The 18286-nt window shown below is 45.5% G+C and overlaps 1 protein-coding gene across 1 annotated transcript in view; it reads right to left on the bottom strand.

Moving 5' to 3' along the window:
- GPD1L (glycerol-3-phosphate dehydrogenase 1-like) overlaps positions 1–16381 on the bottom strand; it is a 69420-nt gene extending 53039 nt beyond the window's left edge. The window contains exon 1 of the mRNA XM_011985403.1: positions 16140–16381. Coding sequence (XP_011840793.1) covers positions 16140–16186 — 47 coding nt within the window. The 5' untranslated portion in view covers positions 16187–16381. The remainder of the gene's footprint in view (positions 1–16139) is intronic.
- Between the last annotated feature and the right edge of the window lie 1905 nt (positions 16382–18286).

Consider the following 18286-nt stretch of genomic DNA (forward strand, 5'->3'; position numbering starts at 1 on the left):
TAGTTGGGGTCCTGTGGCCACACTGCTGGCACTCTCCATGTCTCAGCTGGTTTCTGTAACACTACACAAGCATAGTCAGGCACAGGTCTTATCTATCTATCTATCTATCTATCTATCTATCTATCTATCTATCTATCTATCTATCTTTCAACTCCCGCATATCTACGTCTCTGTCTACCTGCCTGCCTATTTTTCAACTCCTGCATTATCTATCTGTCTGTCTGTCTGTCTTTCAGCTCCTGCATTTTGAGAATCAAGGGCACAGCTCTTCACAAGCCTGGGTCAAGAGCATGAGCAGCCACCTCCACATCAGGCTCAGCTCATCCGTCTACAAAATGATAGGTGGGGCAGGTAATCTTTAAGGTTCCTTCCAGGTCTATGATCTAATCCAGTGCTTCCCAATGTGAGAAATGGGGACTAGGGATACACACAAAACCAAATGACACTGAATCACTCGTGCCCTTCTCAGCTCTCATGGTCCTAAGCGAGTGCAGAATGTCTCGCTGCAGTGCCATTAAGTGGTTCCCATCTCTCCAGCGTGTGCTAATTTCCCTTCTTCACAAAGTCTGAAGAGGCCTCAGACTCTGAGCCTTGGCAGGTAGTAATATCTGGCAAGAATTTTATAACACTGTCTTATTTTCATTCTACTGGCTTTTGTTGTTGTTACCTTCTACTTGTGATATTTACTATAGTGGTATGAAGTTGTCTTTTAAAGTAAACATTTAGGCTGGATACAGTGGCTTCCACCTGGAATCTCAGTGCACTGGGAGGCTGAGGAGGGAGCGTTTCTTGAGCCCAGGAGTTTGAGACCGGCTTGGGCAACATAGTGCGATCCTGTCTCTACAAAAAATAAAAAACTAGCTGGGCATGGTGGCTGTACCTGTAGTCCTAGCTACTTAGGAGGCTGAAGCAAGAGGATCAGTTGAGCCCAGAAGGTCAAGGCTGCAGTTAGCCATGATCATGCCACCACACTCCAGCCTGGATAATGGCACACACTGTCTCCAAAAAATAAATAAATAAAAATAAACTTTCAAAGAAAGAATAGCAATCAAATACTACTACAGCTATGAAGCAGACAGAGCCAAAGCCATAGGGGTACTGCCTGCATGATGCGTTTAATCCTACCCAAACTCTTCGTCTTGCAGATTAAGATGCAGGAGTCTGAGTCATGTTCACCTTGCATCCTACAATCCGGTATGGCCTCCAGGTGGGTCTTACCTGGGGAGGAGGCTGGGGAGCCTTCCAGGCAGAAGGAAGGCCAGTGGAGCAAAGGTCAATAACTAACTAAGACAGAACTTGGAGGACTCAGGTTTGCTGATGGCCAGTCCTGGGTCTTTACATAGATGTATAAAATTCTGGTACCCATGAAATCATGCATTGTCTTAAGTCTTAGGCCTTAAAATATACACTAATTCACAAATCCTGTAACGCTATGCAAATGAAATTTAAAAGGAACTTGAGTAGATGGGTACTTCATATAAGATTTCATTTCATCTTTATTACAGCCCACAAGAGAGGTGCCACATTATCCCCATTTTACAGATGATGAAATTGAGGCCCAAAGAGCATAAATCAATTACCTAAGTCATGCTGTCCATCTACAGTCAGCAATTCAAACCCAGATCTGAGTGTCTCCAAAGCCTGCACTTGTTGCTAATTTATATTTGCCCTATTGTAGGGTAGAATCTTTTATTGAAAATATTTATTGAGCACCCACTAATTTCAGACACCATGCTGGGTGCAGGGGATGCAAGGGAATAAAAGCAGACAAGTCCCCATCCTCATGGAGCTTGGAGACTGGTAAACAGAGATTGATGTTGTTTCAACAAGCACACAAAAAAATGTAACTGTACTGCCGGGCACAGTGGCTCAAGCCTGCAATCCCAGCACTTTGGGACACCAAGGTGGGTGGATCACGAGGTCAGGAGTTCAAGACCAGCCTGACCAACATGGTGAAACACCGTGTCTACTAAAAATACAAAACTTAGCCGGACGTGGTGGTGGGCTCCTGTAATCCCAGCTACTCAGGAGGCTGAGGCAGGAGAATCACGTGAACCCGGGAGGCGGTGGTTGCAGTGAGCCGAGATTGCGCCACTGCACTCCAACCTGGGCAACAGAGCAAAACTCCATCTCAAAGAAAAAAAAAGTTTTTTTTATATATATACATATATATATATATCTATCTATCTATGTACCACAGTGACCTATGTGGTCAAACAGGCAACACAGTCACACCTGGCGATGACGTCAGGGAAAGCTGGGAGAAAGTGTAGCCAGGGCGGAGCTCCGAGGCTTAGTGGGCCTTACCTGGGGAGGAGACTGGGTACCTTCCGGGCAGCAGGAAGGCCCCTGGGGCAAAGCTCAGTCATAGCCCGCGGCATGGCCAACAATAGGCACAGATTTTATCTAGAACTAACATGTCCAGGGAGGAGGGAAAAGAAGGAAGAGGACAGAGGTTAAGGGAAGGAGAGAAGAGGAGATAGTGCAAGAGAAATGGAGAGGATCAGGGAGACTAAGGGAGGAGAGAAAGAGGAGGGAGGAAAGGTGGATAAAATGGCGTGGCAGGGGCAAGAGGCAAGGAAGGGACAGGGTGGGCAAAAACAGCACTAATTTGGTGCCTACCAGGTGTCAGGCACTGTTTCAAATACCTTACCCACATTATCCCTTTTAACCCTTCTGCTCTACGGCCCTGAGTCCCAGCTGGATGCACACCCACCTGCAGGAGGTCCTAACCCCCAGCTTGGCAATGCCCTCCCCACTCCGCCCCCAGCTAACCCTTTGCCATTCACTCTGTCCACAGCCTTCTCACCCCTTTCTCTCTAAAAAGGTGTACTATTTAATTAGGCTGGGGATGTACTACTTCAGCCAAGGAATGGCCGCCTGTTTTCAAATAAAAATAAAAATTTCAGGACCCTCTGAATTTATTATGCCAAGGGGGAAGTTAGGCCTTGGAGACTGGGTTATGTATAACTTGCATGCTTGCTATTCTGCTTCACTCTCTGCCCCACTATTCTTGACTTCCTCATTGTAAATGACTAGGAGAGACCAGATCTTCCCACTTCTAATTGCTGATCTTTGTTGTACATTAACTGCCTCCTTCATTGTCCTGTACCTAACTCACACCAGAAAGCGTCAGTCCAAGACCCAATGATGGTTAATCTGCAGTGTGGAATGTTAAATATACCTCCCCCACCACTCAAAAAGACCACCTTGACTAATCAGATCATTGTAACTATGCATTAAGCCTTACACAGAAACATGCTGAAATCCTAATTTCTTGGAATCTGTTCTTTCTGGGCAGGCTCACATGGTGGTTTTTTTTTTTTTTTAAAGACAGAGTCTCACTCTGTCGCCAGGCTGGAGTGCAGTGCTGCGATCTTGACTCACTGCAACCTCCGCCTCCTGGGTTCAAGCGGTTCCCCTGCCTCAGGCTCCCCAGCAGCTGGGACTACAGGCACACGCCACCACGCCCAACTAATTTTTCTATTTTTAGTAGAGACAGAGTTTCACCATGTTGGCTGGCATGGTCTCGATCTCTTGACCTCATGATCCGCCTGCCTCAGCCTCCCAAAGTACTGGGATTACAGGTGTGGGCAACCATGCCCGGCCGGCAGGCTCACTTTTAACCTTTGCACTTAATTAAACTCTCTTTAAACTAGATTCTGACCTTTTTGATTATTTTAGGTTGACACTATCAAGTTAGGCCTAAACCTGACGAATTTGAGGCCAGAAAGGACCCTACAGTCCGTCCTTCTTTTTACTATGGAGGAAGTGGAGGTCCAGGAAGAATTCGCCATCAGCTAGATTCTCCACATTCCATGTCCCCATCTCTTCCAGAGCTGACCCGGGCTCATTCCATGGGCAAGAGGGTGGTCCTTTGTGGTTTAACTAACGTACTTTTTCACTCATAAAAGCAACACTTGAAAAAATAATTATGAATAATCTCATCACCCAGGGAGAACCACTATTAACATTTTGTGTAATTCTTTGCAGTCAAAGGGCTTTTAAAGAACAACCAAATGCCAGAGTATTCGATGCGTATGTTAAAAATGAAGTATTTTAAAAATAGATTCAACTTGGTGAATGTTTATTTGATCTCTACATAGGGAAGCTTTCTAAGCTTGAAATCAAAGAAAGAAACCACAGAGGAAAAAAGATCAATGTGAACAACTTCACTTAAAAGAGTAAGGAGACTGAAAAGGCTTTCTATGAAAATTCAAACTGCAGAGGAAAACGCTTATGATAGAATGTTACATTTAACAAAAAGGATGCAAAATTGTACATACCATATGATTGCAAGTGTGCAATTAATAAATAATACCACCTCAGATCCACTTAGATAGCTACTAGCAAAAACACAGAAAATAATAAGTGTTGATTAGGTTGCAGAGAAATCAGGACCCTTGTATAGTGTTGGTAGAATTGTAAAATACTGCAGCCACTGTGGAAAACCAAATGGCAGTTCCTCAAAGAATTAAAAATAGAACTAACATATATGATCAAGCAATTCTGTTTCTGGGTATATACCCCCAAAGAATTGAAAGCAGGGTCTCAAAGATATATTTGTACACCCATGTTCATAGCAACACTATGCACAATTGCCAAAAGGTAGAAGCAACCCAAGTGTCCATCAACTGATGTATGGATAAGCAAAGTGTGGTCTATACATACACCCGCGTTCATAGCAACACTATGCACAATTGCCAAAAGGTGGGAGCAACCCAAGTGTCCATCAGCTGATATATGGATAAGCAAAATGTGGTCTATACACGCAATGGGATATTATCCAGTCTTAAAAAGGAAGTTCTGACACATGTTACAACATGGATGAACCTTGAAGACATTATGCTAATTGAAATAAGCCAGACACAGAAGGATAAACAATGTATAATTCTACTTATATGAGGTACTTAGAGTAGTCAAATTCATAGAGACAGAAAGTAGAAGTGTGGTTTCCAGGGACTGGGGAAAGAGTGGATTGAGGAACTGTTGCTTAATGAATATAGAGTTTCAGATTTGCAAGATGAAAAGAATTCTGGACATCGAATTCTTTTCAATATTTTCGTTGTTTTCAATACAAACGATGTGAATATTCTTAACCCTACTAAACCGTATGCTTAAAAGTGGTTAAGATGGTAACTTTTATGTTATGTGTATTTTGTCACAATTAAAAAAACACACACATTTAAAAAGGACTGCAAGAAAACACAAGCACTAGCATAAGATCCAGCCTATGGTCAGATCCTATTAAAAGTGTAGTCCATGGACCAGCAGTGAAAATATCCCTGAGAGCGTGTTAGAAATGCTGACCCTCAGGCCCCACCCCAGACCTGCTGAGTCAGAACCTGCTCTGTAACACAATCCCCAAGAGATTCACATGCACACTGAAGTGTTGATATAGCAGACGCACAACAAACATTTGTTGCATGAATACATCCTTTCTTGTTGGTAAGGTGACAAGCAAATGTTATTGTGTTCTTCATACTTGCCTATCTTTTCCAAATTTTCCCAGTATTCGTTTTTTTATTATTCTGATTTTAAATCATTCACATTTAGATATTTTAACAGACCCCAAATCCAAAGCAGACAAGTTTCAGCAAGTCCCAAGGCCTGTTAGCCAACCAGAAAACAAAAACTATGAAGGTAACTGAAATCCACAGATGCTCCCTAAGTCTCATTTTAGTTGAAACTTATTTCCATATTTTTTCAGAGCAGCCAAGTAGGAGCAGTTTGGGATGGACCACACACCTATCAGCCTGTTCAAAAATGGCTATCCATGACCTGGTCAGCCATGCTATCAACCCCACACACCATGGGAACAATGTTCATCTGAGTGAATGGAGGAATAGTCAGTGATTAATTCAGTCAGAATCAAAGACACAGGTAGCAGGAGAATCTACCTGCCCACTCAGAAGAAGAACACACAGGATCCTGGAGAATATCTAAGTCACAGTCTCAAATTGCCTTTAAGGACCACCAGTCTTAAGTAAGGATGGCAGAGAACCAAACTGTCCATGGCGCTTCAAACAAGCATATTCTATATCCTAGCACAAATTTTTTAGATATATACATTCTGCAGGCCCATCTATTGATAATGGAAAGAACCATGTAGTGCAAATTCTAACAGCCACCTGGCACATGGTCTCTGTTGACATAATAACTGAAAGACTATACACCCCTGCCCTCATTTCTGGATAATGAGAATCACTGAAAACCATTTGCAAACATCCACCAGAGTCTCAATGATGCAAAATCTCAGCTTTCAAGCCTGAGCTCTACACCAGACATGCTAGGTAATCCAGAACAAACAAACCTCTTTTCTGCTCATGTTTCTAGGTCCTCTAACAGCTGGAATGTCACTCTCCACCTTCCTCATACTTGCTTATTGTGAAGTGAAAAATGAAATAAGAAATCATGACTAAATTACTTCTCATGTATTGCTAATAGTTCTGGCTTCTACCAACATATATGCAGATGGTTCAGTATGAGGCTATTCACTGCAGAACTCTTAGAATATCCATCAAGAGCAAACTGATTAAACAAAAGTGTATCTATGCCCAGGAATATTACACAAGTATAAAAAAGAATGAAATGTTCTTTATGTATAGATATGGAAAAGGCTTCAAGACACAGTTACATGAAAAAGCAAGGAGAAAATAAGTATGTAGAGCTCCACTGCATATGTAGCTACACATAGTATTTACATTTTAATTAGTTAACATTTAAATTTAGTCCCAATAGCCACATTTCAAGTGGGCAGGAAGGCAGAGAACTTCAACCACTCTACTGCACGGTATCTGTGTAACTTAGAACACATTACATAACTTTGTAAGTTCAGACTTATTATAAAATAAGGATGATGACAAGACAGTACCTCATACTGTGAGGATTAACTGAGATAACACATAAAGTGCTTAAGGGGTTACCCGGGATAGTCCTTACTACTGAATCTAACGTTTGTGCAGCTGTGGGCCAAAGCTGAGCACGAGCTGACTGTGTCAGGCAAGGCCTCACAGATGGGTTCTACTTGGGTAGAAGTAACTATTTCAAGTAGTAGTAAATTTAAATATGAATAGTAGTAAAATTAGTACTAGTAAATCAGTCCAAGCTAGATGCTGTCAGTCCCTACCCCAATCCCTACCCCAGCTTGCTACTGTAGGTCACAGCACCCTTTTCTGGCAAAGATACTCTCTTCCCCAGAATCCTTCTCAACACAAAACTCTGCAGTCACCATCAATCAGCTATAGTCAGCGCTTGAGATGAAACCTATCTGCCATCATTGCTGGTCCTGGTTGTGAGGCTCAGAATCATGTTACTCAAACTCACAAGAGTTCATTTTAAGCAGGTTACTGTAAGATTTATTGTTTAAAACAAGATCCTTTTGAGAATGCTCTGAAATTAGACTGGGACAAGTATAAACCATTGTCCAAGACAAATGTTAATGCATGGTCACTTAATGATATGTGATAATGCAAATTTATCCATAATCATTTCTAACATTTACCTAACATGTTACAGTTGTCAAAGTGTTTACACACGCAGAATTTCAACAGACAACCCACACAGTGGAGAACCATGGAGTACAGTCTACAAAAGGCACTTCCTGTCACTGGGTGGATCCACTCAAGAAACCCAACTTATAAAAGTTCAACCTGGCCGGGCGCGGTGGCTCACGCCTGTAATCCCAGCACTTTGGGAGGCCGAGGCAGGCGCATCACGAGGTCAGGAGATTGAGACCATTCTGGCTAACACGGTGAAACCCCGTCTCTACTGAAAATACAAAAAAATTAGCCGGGCATAGTGGCACATGCCTGTAGTCCCAGCTACTCGGGAGGCTGAGGCAGGAGAATTGCTTGAACCCGGAAGGTGGAGGTTGCAGTGAGCCAAGATCACGCCACTGCACTCCAGCCTGGGTGACACAGTGAGACTCCGTCTCAGAAAAAAAAAAAAAATCAATCTACAAAAAAGGGGTTTCGATGCTTGAAGACATTTCCATTGAGCTGAGGTAGCTACATGAATTACTAATTTCATCTTGGGGATATTTCTGTCCAGATAGCCAGTGTTAGGGCTATTAGGTTAGAGTTTTCCTCCTCCTCCAGGACTGGAAAAACACAAATCCTTTGGTTCTTTTTTTGCCTATAACACATGCAAACCACTTCCTTTCTTCAGCACTGGAAAAACCAGGTAGAGAAAATCCAAATGATAAGGCTATAGTTTTCTTAGAACATACATGTGCATCTGCAGAACTACTCTGGCTGTAATGATAATGAGAGGTGAAGCCAGCTGGACTTCCTGGGTCGAGTGGGGACTTGGAGAACTTTTCTGCCTAGCTAAAGGATTGTAAATGCAACAATCAGCACTCTGTAAAAACACACCAATCAGCACTCTGTGTCCAGCTAAATGATTGTAAATGCACCAATCAGCCCTCTGTATCTAGCCAAAGGATTGTAAACACAGCAATCAGCACTCTATAAAATGAACCAGTCAGCAATCTGTAAAATGGACCAATCAGTGCTCTGTAAAATGGACCAACCAGCAGGATGTGGGTGGGGCCAAATAAGGGGAAAAAAGCTGGCCACCCCAGCCAACAGCGGCAACCCACTCGGGTCCCCTTCCACGCTATGAAAGCTTTGTTCTTTTGCTCTTCAAAATAAATCTCGCTGCTGCTCACTCCTTGGGTCTGCACTATCTTTATGAGCTGTAACACTCACTGCAGAGGTCTGTGGCTTCACTCCTTAAGTCAGCGAGACCACGAACCCACCAGGAGGAACAAACAACTCCAGATGCGCCACCTTTAAGAGCTGTAGCACTCACTGCAAAGGTCTGCGGCTTCACTCCTGAAGTCAGTGATACCACGAACCCACCGGAAGGAATAAACTCCAGACACATCTGAACCTCTGAAGGAACAAACTCCGGACACACCATCTTTAAGAACTGTAACACTCATTGCGAGGGTCCGTGGCTTCATTCTTGAAGTCAGCGAGACCAAAAACCCACCAGAAGGAACCAATTCCAGACACAGTAAGAATGAGAAACTGTTTTACTACCTAGGACAGTGTTTCTCAAACTGAAGGTTATACAGGTACAAAATAAATACAAGGAGAAAAGATCACAGTTAATCACCCACAGTAACATTTGCTACTGTGAAACATTTGTTTCTGGTTGGATGGGAAGTATGCTCTATCATAACGTAAAATTGTATGTCAGTTAGTTGCAAGTCAAAAAATTTAAAGCCACAGATTTAGGAAACTATGAATCTCCTGAACATATGGACTAGAAAAGCGTCTGGCCTCATTCGCGCTACAGCTTGAAAAGTGCCTATTAAGCTCATGAAGGTTTGCCTTCTCTTACTCTTGTTAGAACCCAACCACCACATGGAGAAGCCTGAGCTAGCCTGCTGAAGGATGAGAGACATGTGGGCTGGTCACTCCTGTCATGCTGGCTGAAGCCTGCCCACTGCTAGATGTGCAGGAGGTCATCTAGGACCAAGAGTCCCAGTCATGCTGGGTGTGGTGGCCCAAGCCTGTAATTCCAGTGCTTTGGGAGGCCAAGGCGGGAGGATTACTTGAGAGCCCAGGTGTTTGAAATCAGCCTGGGCAACATAGTGAGACCCCACCTCTATGATGAAATCTGAAAATTAGCCAGGCATGGTGGTGTGTGCCTCTAGTCCCAGCTACTCGGGAGGTTAAGGTGGGAGGATCGCTTGGGCCTGGGAGGTTGAGGCTGCAATGCATTGTGATCCTGCCACTGTACTTCAGCCTGGGTGACAGAGTGGGACTCTCAAAAAACAACAACAACAAAAAGGTGGGTGAGAGTGTCCAACCAACTCACCAGCCAACCACAGCCATATGAGTGAGCCTGGGCTAAATCAGCAGAAAATCTGCCCAGGTTAGCCCAAATTGTTAAACCCCAGAATCATGAGCTAATAAATGACTGCTGTCTGAAGCCACTAAGTTTGGGGGTAGACTGTTAGGCAGTGAGAGATGACTGATTCAGCTCTCCTCTTCCAGTTGTGGAAGAGACTGAGCCTCAAAGCAGAACAACTACAAAGTGTCACCAGTATAAACTCATGGGAGCCCAGGACACTTCTGGCACAATGAGCTTAGCTCCTGATATCACCAAGGTGGGGAGGAGGAAACGGAAAGGAGAATGGTGACACAGATGGTGAGGACCCCAGAAACCACCATCCACCTGCAACTACTGAGACTTGGGGATGCTACTTGGCCTGCCAGAGACAAGATTTAGGGGATATGTGACTTTTCTGTCCAAAGGGACATGACTTAGAGAAGAGGAGGCTCACCCAGGTGTTGCTCTGGGATTAACAGGTAAAAGTTAGAGGTGATAGATTTTTAGTTTAGATTTTTCTAAGATTTTTCTTCACATACAAAGAAGAAAAAAAAAATAAGAGTTTTCTAACAATTAATCTTCTAATTAATTTTAAGATTAATTGCCTTGAAAATAGTAAACTATAATCATCTGTCATAGCTACAGGAGAAGGGATGACTACGTTGGTGGGAAACTGAATGAGATGATTTTTAAGCCCTTGCTTCCATTTTATTTCTCAGAAGGGGAATATAAAATTGGATTTTTGTTGGGAGGATACTCAACATTTTTATGAAAATGATTTTTGTCCTCATGTAAAAGTATGCTTCACACTGAAAATGGTAAGAATTTACAGAAACATGGTCTTTGGGGTTAAAAGGATCTGGGTTTCAAGTTCACATTATTAACTGTTGACCTAAGCAAGTTTTCTCTAAATCTTAGTTATGTCATCTAACATAGGGATAATAATAGTACCCCACAGGCCTGTTATAATGTTTAAATGAAATAACACCACGTACATGACACACAGAAAATGATCAATTATTATATTTATGCCTCTTAAGGAACAGAAGGAGATGGAATGGAAGAATGAAGCAAGAATGGAAGAGGTGAAGGTTAAGAAATGAAAGGTTAAGGTAAGAAACTGAGAGTTCTCGACTCATTCCTAGAATAGTAGTCATTATTATATTATATATATATTTTTTGATAGCGTTTCCCTCCTGTCACCCAGGCTGGAGTGCAATGGCGCCACCTTGACTCACTGCACTCTTCACCTCCTGGGCTCAAGTGATTCTCCTGCCTTAGCCTCCCAAGTGGGTGGGACTACAGGCACATGCCATCATGCCCAGCTGATTTTTATATTTTTTTGTAGAGACAGAGTCTCACTAAGTTGTCTAGGCTAGTCTTGAACTCCTAGGCTCAACCAATCCACCTGCCTCAGCCTCCCGAAGTGTTGGGATTACAGGTATGAGCCACTGCGCCATGATTTTTATTTATATTTTATTTATTTATTTTTTTAAATTTAGAGACAGGGTCTTGCTATGTTTCTCAGGCTGGACTCAAATTGTGGGAGTCAAATGATTCTTCCACCTCAGCCTCCCAAAGTGTTGAGGTTATAGACATGAGCCACTGCACCCAGCCACACTCATGATTTGTACACTGAACAGGTGTGGGAGATGAGGGAAACAGGTGATTAAATATTACTTTTTAAAAAGCCGTACAAACTTTCTCACCTTAGCCCACAAGGGAACTCTAAATCTCTTCCAAGTTCATCTCCAGTCCATCCTATCAACTCTCACTCAATTTCCAAGGTAGAAGTGTGTCCGTGCGCCTGTCCTCAGGGAAGGATTATTTCTGCCCATAAAGGAGCTAACTTATAGTCACTCAAATTGTTTCTGAGCTCTCTGTGTGGCGAGAATCACAACAGAAACTGAGTAGCGCAGACAAAAGGGTGTCCAGGGAGGTCGAATAGCCAGGATGCTGTTCCCAGCCCATCCCAGCAGACCAAAAAAAAAAAAAAAAGAGTCACAGGTCCAGTTTCAGTCATCAGCGCAAAGTGGGCCAAAGCGCTCCTTGACCTTCAGTATCAGAGAAAATGCCAGGCTGTGGGGTGATGTGAAAACAAGGACAAGAGATACGCAACTCCCAAGGACACTCCTCCAGCTGTCTATCAGTCACTCTCCTTGTCTCCTGTCTTCTCTCCCATCCTCTGCCTCTCTACCCCTTGGCCAAACCCCAAACCAGTCCATTTTGTGACTTAATGACAACTCTGATCAAGGATGATGAAACTAATAATAATAATAGAAACTGTCATTTACTGAGTGCTAGTCACCATGCACTCTCCCCAGATCATTTCATTTAATCCTAACCATAATCCCAGACAGCAGGTATCAACATATGATTCTTAGAGAGAAGCACTTTTCCCAAGGCCTCAGACCTGCCAAGTGGCGGACCCAGGCAGTCAGATTCCCAAGCTCGCTCTTATACCACTGCACTACCCTGCCTCCAAAGGAGATTTAGGATGTGTTTCTGGACATATGCTTCCTATCACAAGGGTTTGGCTGTAAATACAGCCCTGAGGTTTTAACTGTAGAACTTTATTTTGCACTGTATCTGGGTGATCTTCCCAAGGTGCTGGTTTAAAAAAAGAAATTTTGGGCCAGGCACTGTGGCTCATGCCTGTAATCCCAGCACTTTGTGAGGCCAAGGCGGGCAGATTACTTGAGGCCAGGAGTTCAAGACCAGCCTGGCCAACACGGCAAAACCCTGTCTCTACTAAAAATACAAAACTTAGCTGGGCATGGTGGTGCCTGCCTGTAATCCCAGTTACTCAGGAGGCTGAGGTATGAGAATCACTTGAACCCAGCAGATGGAGGTTGCAGTGAGCCAAGATTGTGCCATTGCACTTTGGCCTGGGTAACACAACTGACTGTGTCTCAACAACAAAACAAACAAACAAAAAAGAAACTGTTTCATCTTTGAAAGAACTTGAGAAGCTTTTGTTGCTTTTCCAAATCAAAGTCACAGAGCCAGGAAAAGTCACGCAGGTTAGGAAGTCCCTCCCTGCACCTGCGGCAGCGGGCAGCACAGCAGGGCTCCGCTGGATGCGTGAGGGCCCCTCCTCTAGCCTCCTCTCTCTAATCTGTGTAGAGAAAATGAGCTTCACCAAAGAACAGGACAAGGACATGTTATACAACAGGTTTACTTTCCTGCCCAGGACCTTCCTGGCTGAAGCTCCCTGGCAAGCCAGCTAAATTCAATATTCTGGTAACTGTATTGCAACTGATGACAATTGACTTGGGAGAGGCACTCCATGTGAGAGTTCTCATATGTGACAAACACTTTTATTTACACAAGGAGGCTAAGCTGCCTTAAAGTTCCAAGTATAAACATTGCTCAAGCAACTTGACATTCCTGAGGTAAGAACCAGATCTGGAAGGGTAGGTCTATCTCTTCTTAATCTGTATTAAATTTGGCAAAAGGCTAAAGTTCCTTAAGCAAAAAAAAAAATCTCATTCTCAGGGGATATGATTAAGCAAGTCTAGTTTCAGTGGTAATTCTGACACAAGTGGTCTTGGGACCACACTTTAAGAAACACGATTTAAAACGTAAGCAGTTATTCCATTCCACTTGGCATTTCCTTCGGTCTTATCTTCCATGCCCTCACTGATCTCAGACCTGAAGGTAAGTTGTTTAAGGACAGGGACTGTGTCCAGCTGTGTCTGCATCCCTGGTCAGACCACAGTATCTACACTGGGCAACACTCAAACGTCTGCTGACCAGAGCTCAACACCCCTCTGGGGCTTCTCCATGTTGTTTTCAGTTCCTGAGTTCCTGAATCCTTCTGGGGAGGTCGTGATCCTCTCTCTAGGACTTGAGTATCTCTGTACCCAAGGCAGTGGCACAGAAGCCAAGAATTGTTCCCGTCTAATCCCATAATTAATGAAGCCAGGCAGCCAGCCCAAACTATCAGCACATTTCTCAATTGCTCTGCTTCAGTATCACTGGCCAAGTTCTACTCCATTTCCCTGGGCTGGAGTGGGCCAAGGAAACAGTCAAGTACACCAGAATGAAGAAGCCATGGGCAGGCAGCCAAATCCCAGCAGAGGGGGCAGGAGGCTCACTTCACTACTCTTGCTCCAGGCCCAGTTCCAGCATGGCAGAGCTGTGTGTGTTACTTGTCCTGCACCTTGCAAATCAGGAAAAGGGGCTGTCATCTGTGGAATTTTACAGAATAGAAAACTAATGTTAAAAAAACATGTGCTAAATGGGTGCCTTTCAAATGGCATGGGCCAACAGGGGAGCTGACACTGCACTCAAGTGACCTTGAGATTAAAACTGGCAAAGCCAAGCTGCAAGTCCAAATTAAGCTCTGCAGCAGCAAGGTACCAACTCTATTAAATGTTGTGTAGAACATTCTGTTGTTGGTTGAAAAATGCAGCTCACAGAAAAGTATACAATACCCTAGTATTTGTAGGGTGGAGGAGGAAAGGAATATATGTAAGCATTCACTTGCATGGAATTCCTCCAGAAAGGACAGAAGTAATTAATAAGACTGGTTTTCCTTCAGGAGGTATTCAGGGGGGATAAATGTGGATGGGTGATGTTTCACTGTTTTTGGTACGCTTTGTTTTTTGTTTTTTATTTTTTGTTTTGTTCTGTTCTTTTGAGACAGGGTTTCACTCCCTTTTTTGAGACTAGAGTACGATGGTGCGATCTAATTTTGGCTCACTGCAACCTCTGCCTCCCAGGCTCAGGCGATTCTCCTGCCTTAGCATCCCAAGTGCCTGGGACCACAGGCATGTGCCACCATGCCTAACTAATATTTTATTTTTTGTAGAGGCGGGGTTTCACCATGTTGCCCAGGCTAGTCTCAAACTCCTTGGCCCACCTCAGCCTCCCAAAGTGCTGCGATTACAGGCATAAGCCACGGCGCCCGGCCCTGGTTGTTAAACAACGTGAATGTATTATTCAATCAAATATCATTATGGTTTTAAAAATTAGTTTTGTGGCAGGGAGCGGTCGCTCACACCTGTAATCCCAGCTACTCAAGTGGATGAGGCACAAGAATCGCTTGAATCCGGCAGGTGGAGGTTGCAGTGAGCCAAGATCGTACCACTGCAGTCCAGCCTGGGCAACAGTGTCTTAGTATTGACTTAGCATATGCCAGGCACTAGGGTAGATGCCATTCTCAAAAGTTGGAGACAGATAATCAAATAACTCCTTATAAAACAATGATACAGGCCAGTAATAGGGACACAGAGAGAGGCCACTGGCCTTGCTGGGATGGAGAAATGAAGAACCAGGTAAGGTTTCCTTCAATAAGTACTTTCTGGGCCAAGTCTTGAAAGAGTAAAACTAAGACCAACTACCCAGGACCAACTGCTGCAGCACTTCTGATGCCTGTCACGCCACAGAAAAACCGGTAAACAGGAGCACTGAAAGGACATCATCACTCTTAACTATATTGTACACCAGTCCCTCCAGTGTGGCGAAGAGTGTACAGCAAAGAAAAAAGGCTTAGAAACACCAGATGCTACACTTTGCTTCCTTCCCCCTTCACACCCCCACCTCTACATTCACCCAGACACACCAGAGAATCCCACAGTGTACGTTTGATTAAGGGTACTAGAAGAACTGACATTTCTAAAGTGCTCCATAAAATGTTAAAGTCAAATAAGGCCCCAAAGAGACTCAAAGCTTCGCAAACATCTCGGCAAGGGAGAATTCTCAACGCCTCAGGGGCAGCGGCCTGTTGAAACTTGGATTTTCTTCCTGATACGACGCGCCTAAGATAGTGGACCTATCAGAAGCGGGGGCGAGACGGGCACCTTGAAGGGTAGAGCCTGCCCCGCCCGTGACCTGGGCAGCAAGAGCCCTTTAGCCCTCTCCGCCTTGGTTTCCTCAACACCGAAACTGCAGTAAGAATGCTCGAGCCTCCTCCAAGTCCTTGACCCAGGAGATCCGCCGTGGAGAACGGAGCAAGCCCTTAGGATGTTGTGCAAAACACCCAGGCGTGGCAAGCAGGTGGCTTCTGTGCGCTCAGTAACGAGGGCGCAGACAGGTGCCCGCGTGCGCGAGGTGCCCTCTCTCCGCGCTGTCCCCCGCACGCACGCGGGCCCAGCGCCTCCCGAGCGAGTGCCCCGGTGCGGCCTCCTCGGGCGCACCGTGCCCAGCCCAGCAACGAGGTCGCCCACCCCGCCTCCCTGCGCGCAGTGCCCGGTGCCCCCGCCGCAGCATGGGGCGCGCAGCCCTCACCGCCCGGGAGAGGCGCTTCCTGGAAGCGGAGCCCCGGCCTCCAACCCGCTGCCGCTCACCAGTTCCCCGAGCCCACGATGCACACTTTCAGGGGCGCCGCTGCCATGGCCAGGCCGAATGCAGCCGCCCGGACCGTGCTTTCCTGGCCGGCTGCCCACCTCCGCCTGCTCAGCCTTGCCCGCAGCGGCTGGCGGCGGCCCCGCCCCGTTCGCCTCTCCGCCAATGGTCGCGGCCACCCCCGCCCGGCTCCGGGGGCCACAGCTGACAGCCGGGCAGGACCCGCTTCGCCACTCCCAAGAACCACTGCGCACGCCTGGCCCTGGCCGGCCTCCCGGCCCGGCTCCGGCACCGCCCCACCCTGCCCGAGGCACGTCGGGACATGTAGTCCTCATCCGCTGTCGCCTCGCGGCCCTAGACAGCAGCTCCCGCCGAGCCACGTGCAGGCCCGGGCCACTGAGCAGCGACTCCCACCCCTGGTTCCCGGTGGAGGCTGCACTCCATCCTCATGGGTGGAGCAGACCCGAACATCTCGCCGTGGTGCCCCCTCACGCTCCTTTTTCCCTACGCGGGAAGGGCTGCCACATTCCCATTTGGAGCCGAGAGAGGCTCCTAGGTTGACTCTCAAGCCGACCAGACTTGGGGCAGAGCTCGAAGTGCCCACCCTGCCTTTTCATCCTCTGCCTCATTTGCACACACAAGACACAGCCTGGCACCTCTGAGCTTCTTAGTGAACTTGGATCTTCAGAGGGCTTTGGAATTTGGCTGGACAGTACCTGCATTTCAAGGATGACACCTTTTCTAGTTAGAGTCAAGATAGAAACTTGACCTGGTGCAGTGGCTCAGGCCTGTAATCCCAGCACTTTTGGAGGCCGAGTCAGGAGGATCACTTGAGCCCAGGAGTTCGAGACCAGCCTGGGCAACATCATTGGGAGCCCCACCCGTCTGTACAAAAATTTTAAAAATTAGCCAAGCATGGTGGCTCACACCTGTAGTCCTAGCTACTAAGGAGGCTGAGGTGGGAGAATTAAATGTGCCCAGGAGGTCGAGGCTTCAGTGAGCCAGGATAGGGCCACTGCACTCCAGACTGAAGGACAGTGAGACCTTGTCTCAACAAAAAATAAATACATAAAAATAAAGGAAAAAAGGTAACAACAGCTTGCTTTCAGTGGGTGTCACCCTCACACACTTGGCAGGAATTGCCTTACCATTGTCTTTGACCAGGGCCTGACTTATCCCTTGCTTGTGGTTTGTTTGCATTTGTGATTAACACAATGCTCTCCTCCTTCTTGACAAATAGAACCTTAGTTTGTTCATTCTGAGCATCAGTCTCTGCCAGGCACTGTGCTAGACATTGTCAGAGTAAGACAAAGTCCTTTAAACCAGTGGTTCTCAAAGTCTGCTGCATATTAGAGTCACTGGGGCCTTTAAAAATCTCCATGCCCAGGTACCATTGCAGGCCAGTTACATCAGAATGTCCCAGGGTGGGATCCAGGCATCAGCATATTTATTTGTTTATTGACTTACATATTTTTCGAGACAGTCTCCCTCTGTTGCCCAGGCTGGAGCAGAATTTTTTAAAGTTCAAGAGGTAATTGCAAAAGGAAGCCAAGATTGAGAACTAGAAGACTGAAATATCAGTGGATTTTGGCTAAAGAAACAAATACTCTAGTACCCACAAAAAAACTAAGCCTAGGCTGGGTGCCATGGCTCACGCCTATAACCCCAGCACTTTAGGAGGCCGAGGTAGGCAGATCACCTGAGGTCAGGAGTTCGAGACCAGTCTGCCCAACTTGGTGAAACCCCGTCTCTACTGAAAATACAAAAAATTAGCCAGGCATGGTGGCGGATGCCTGTAATCCTAGCTACTCGGGAAGCTGAGACAGGAGAATCGCTTGAACCTGTGAGGCGGAGGTTGCAATGAGCTGAGATCTTGCCACTGCACTCCAGCCTGGGTGACAAGAGTGAAACTCCATTTCAAAAAAAAAAATAATAATAATACTAAGCCTATTCGTTTGATGCTCAGAGAATTGTTATTTTTGCTTTGTTCTCTACACTGAATGAAATAGTTATTTGTGTTACTTATGATATTTACTTAAGGAAATACTTAAAAGGAGCTGGTAAGCCAGAGCAGTCTTTCCATCCCCTCACTAATGGTTTGTTCTCAATTATTTGCAATAATGCAAAGATACATGCAGGGATAATGGGA

This window comes from Mandrillus leucophaeus, unplaced genomic scaffold (assembly GCF_000951045.1).
Source record: "Mandrillus leucophaeus isolate KB7577 unplaced genomic scaffold, Mleu.le_1.0 Scaffold107, whole genome shotgun sequence".
NCBI lineage: Eukaryota > Metazoa > Chordata > Mammalia > Primates > Cercopithecidae > Mandrillus > Mandrillus leucophaeus.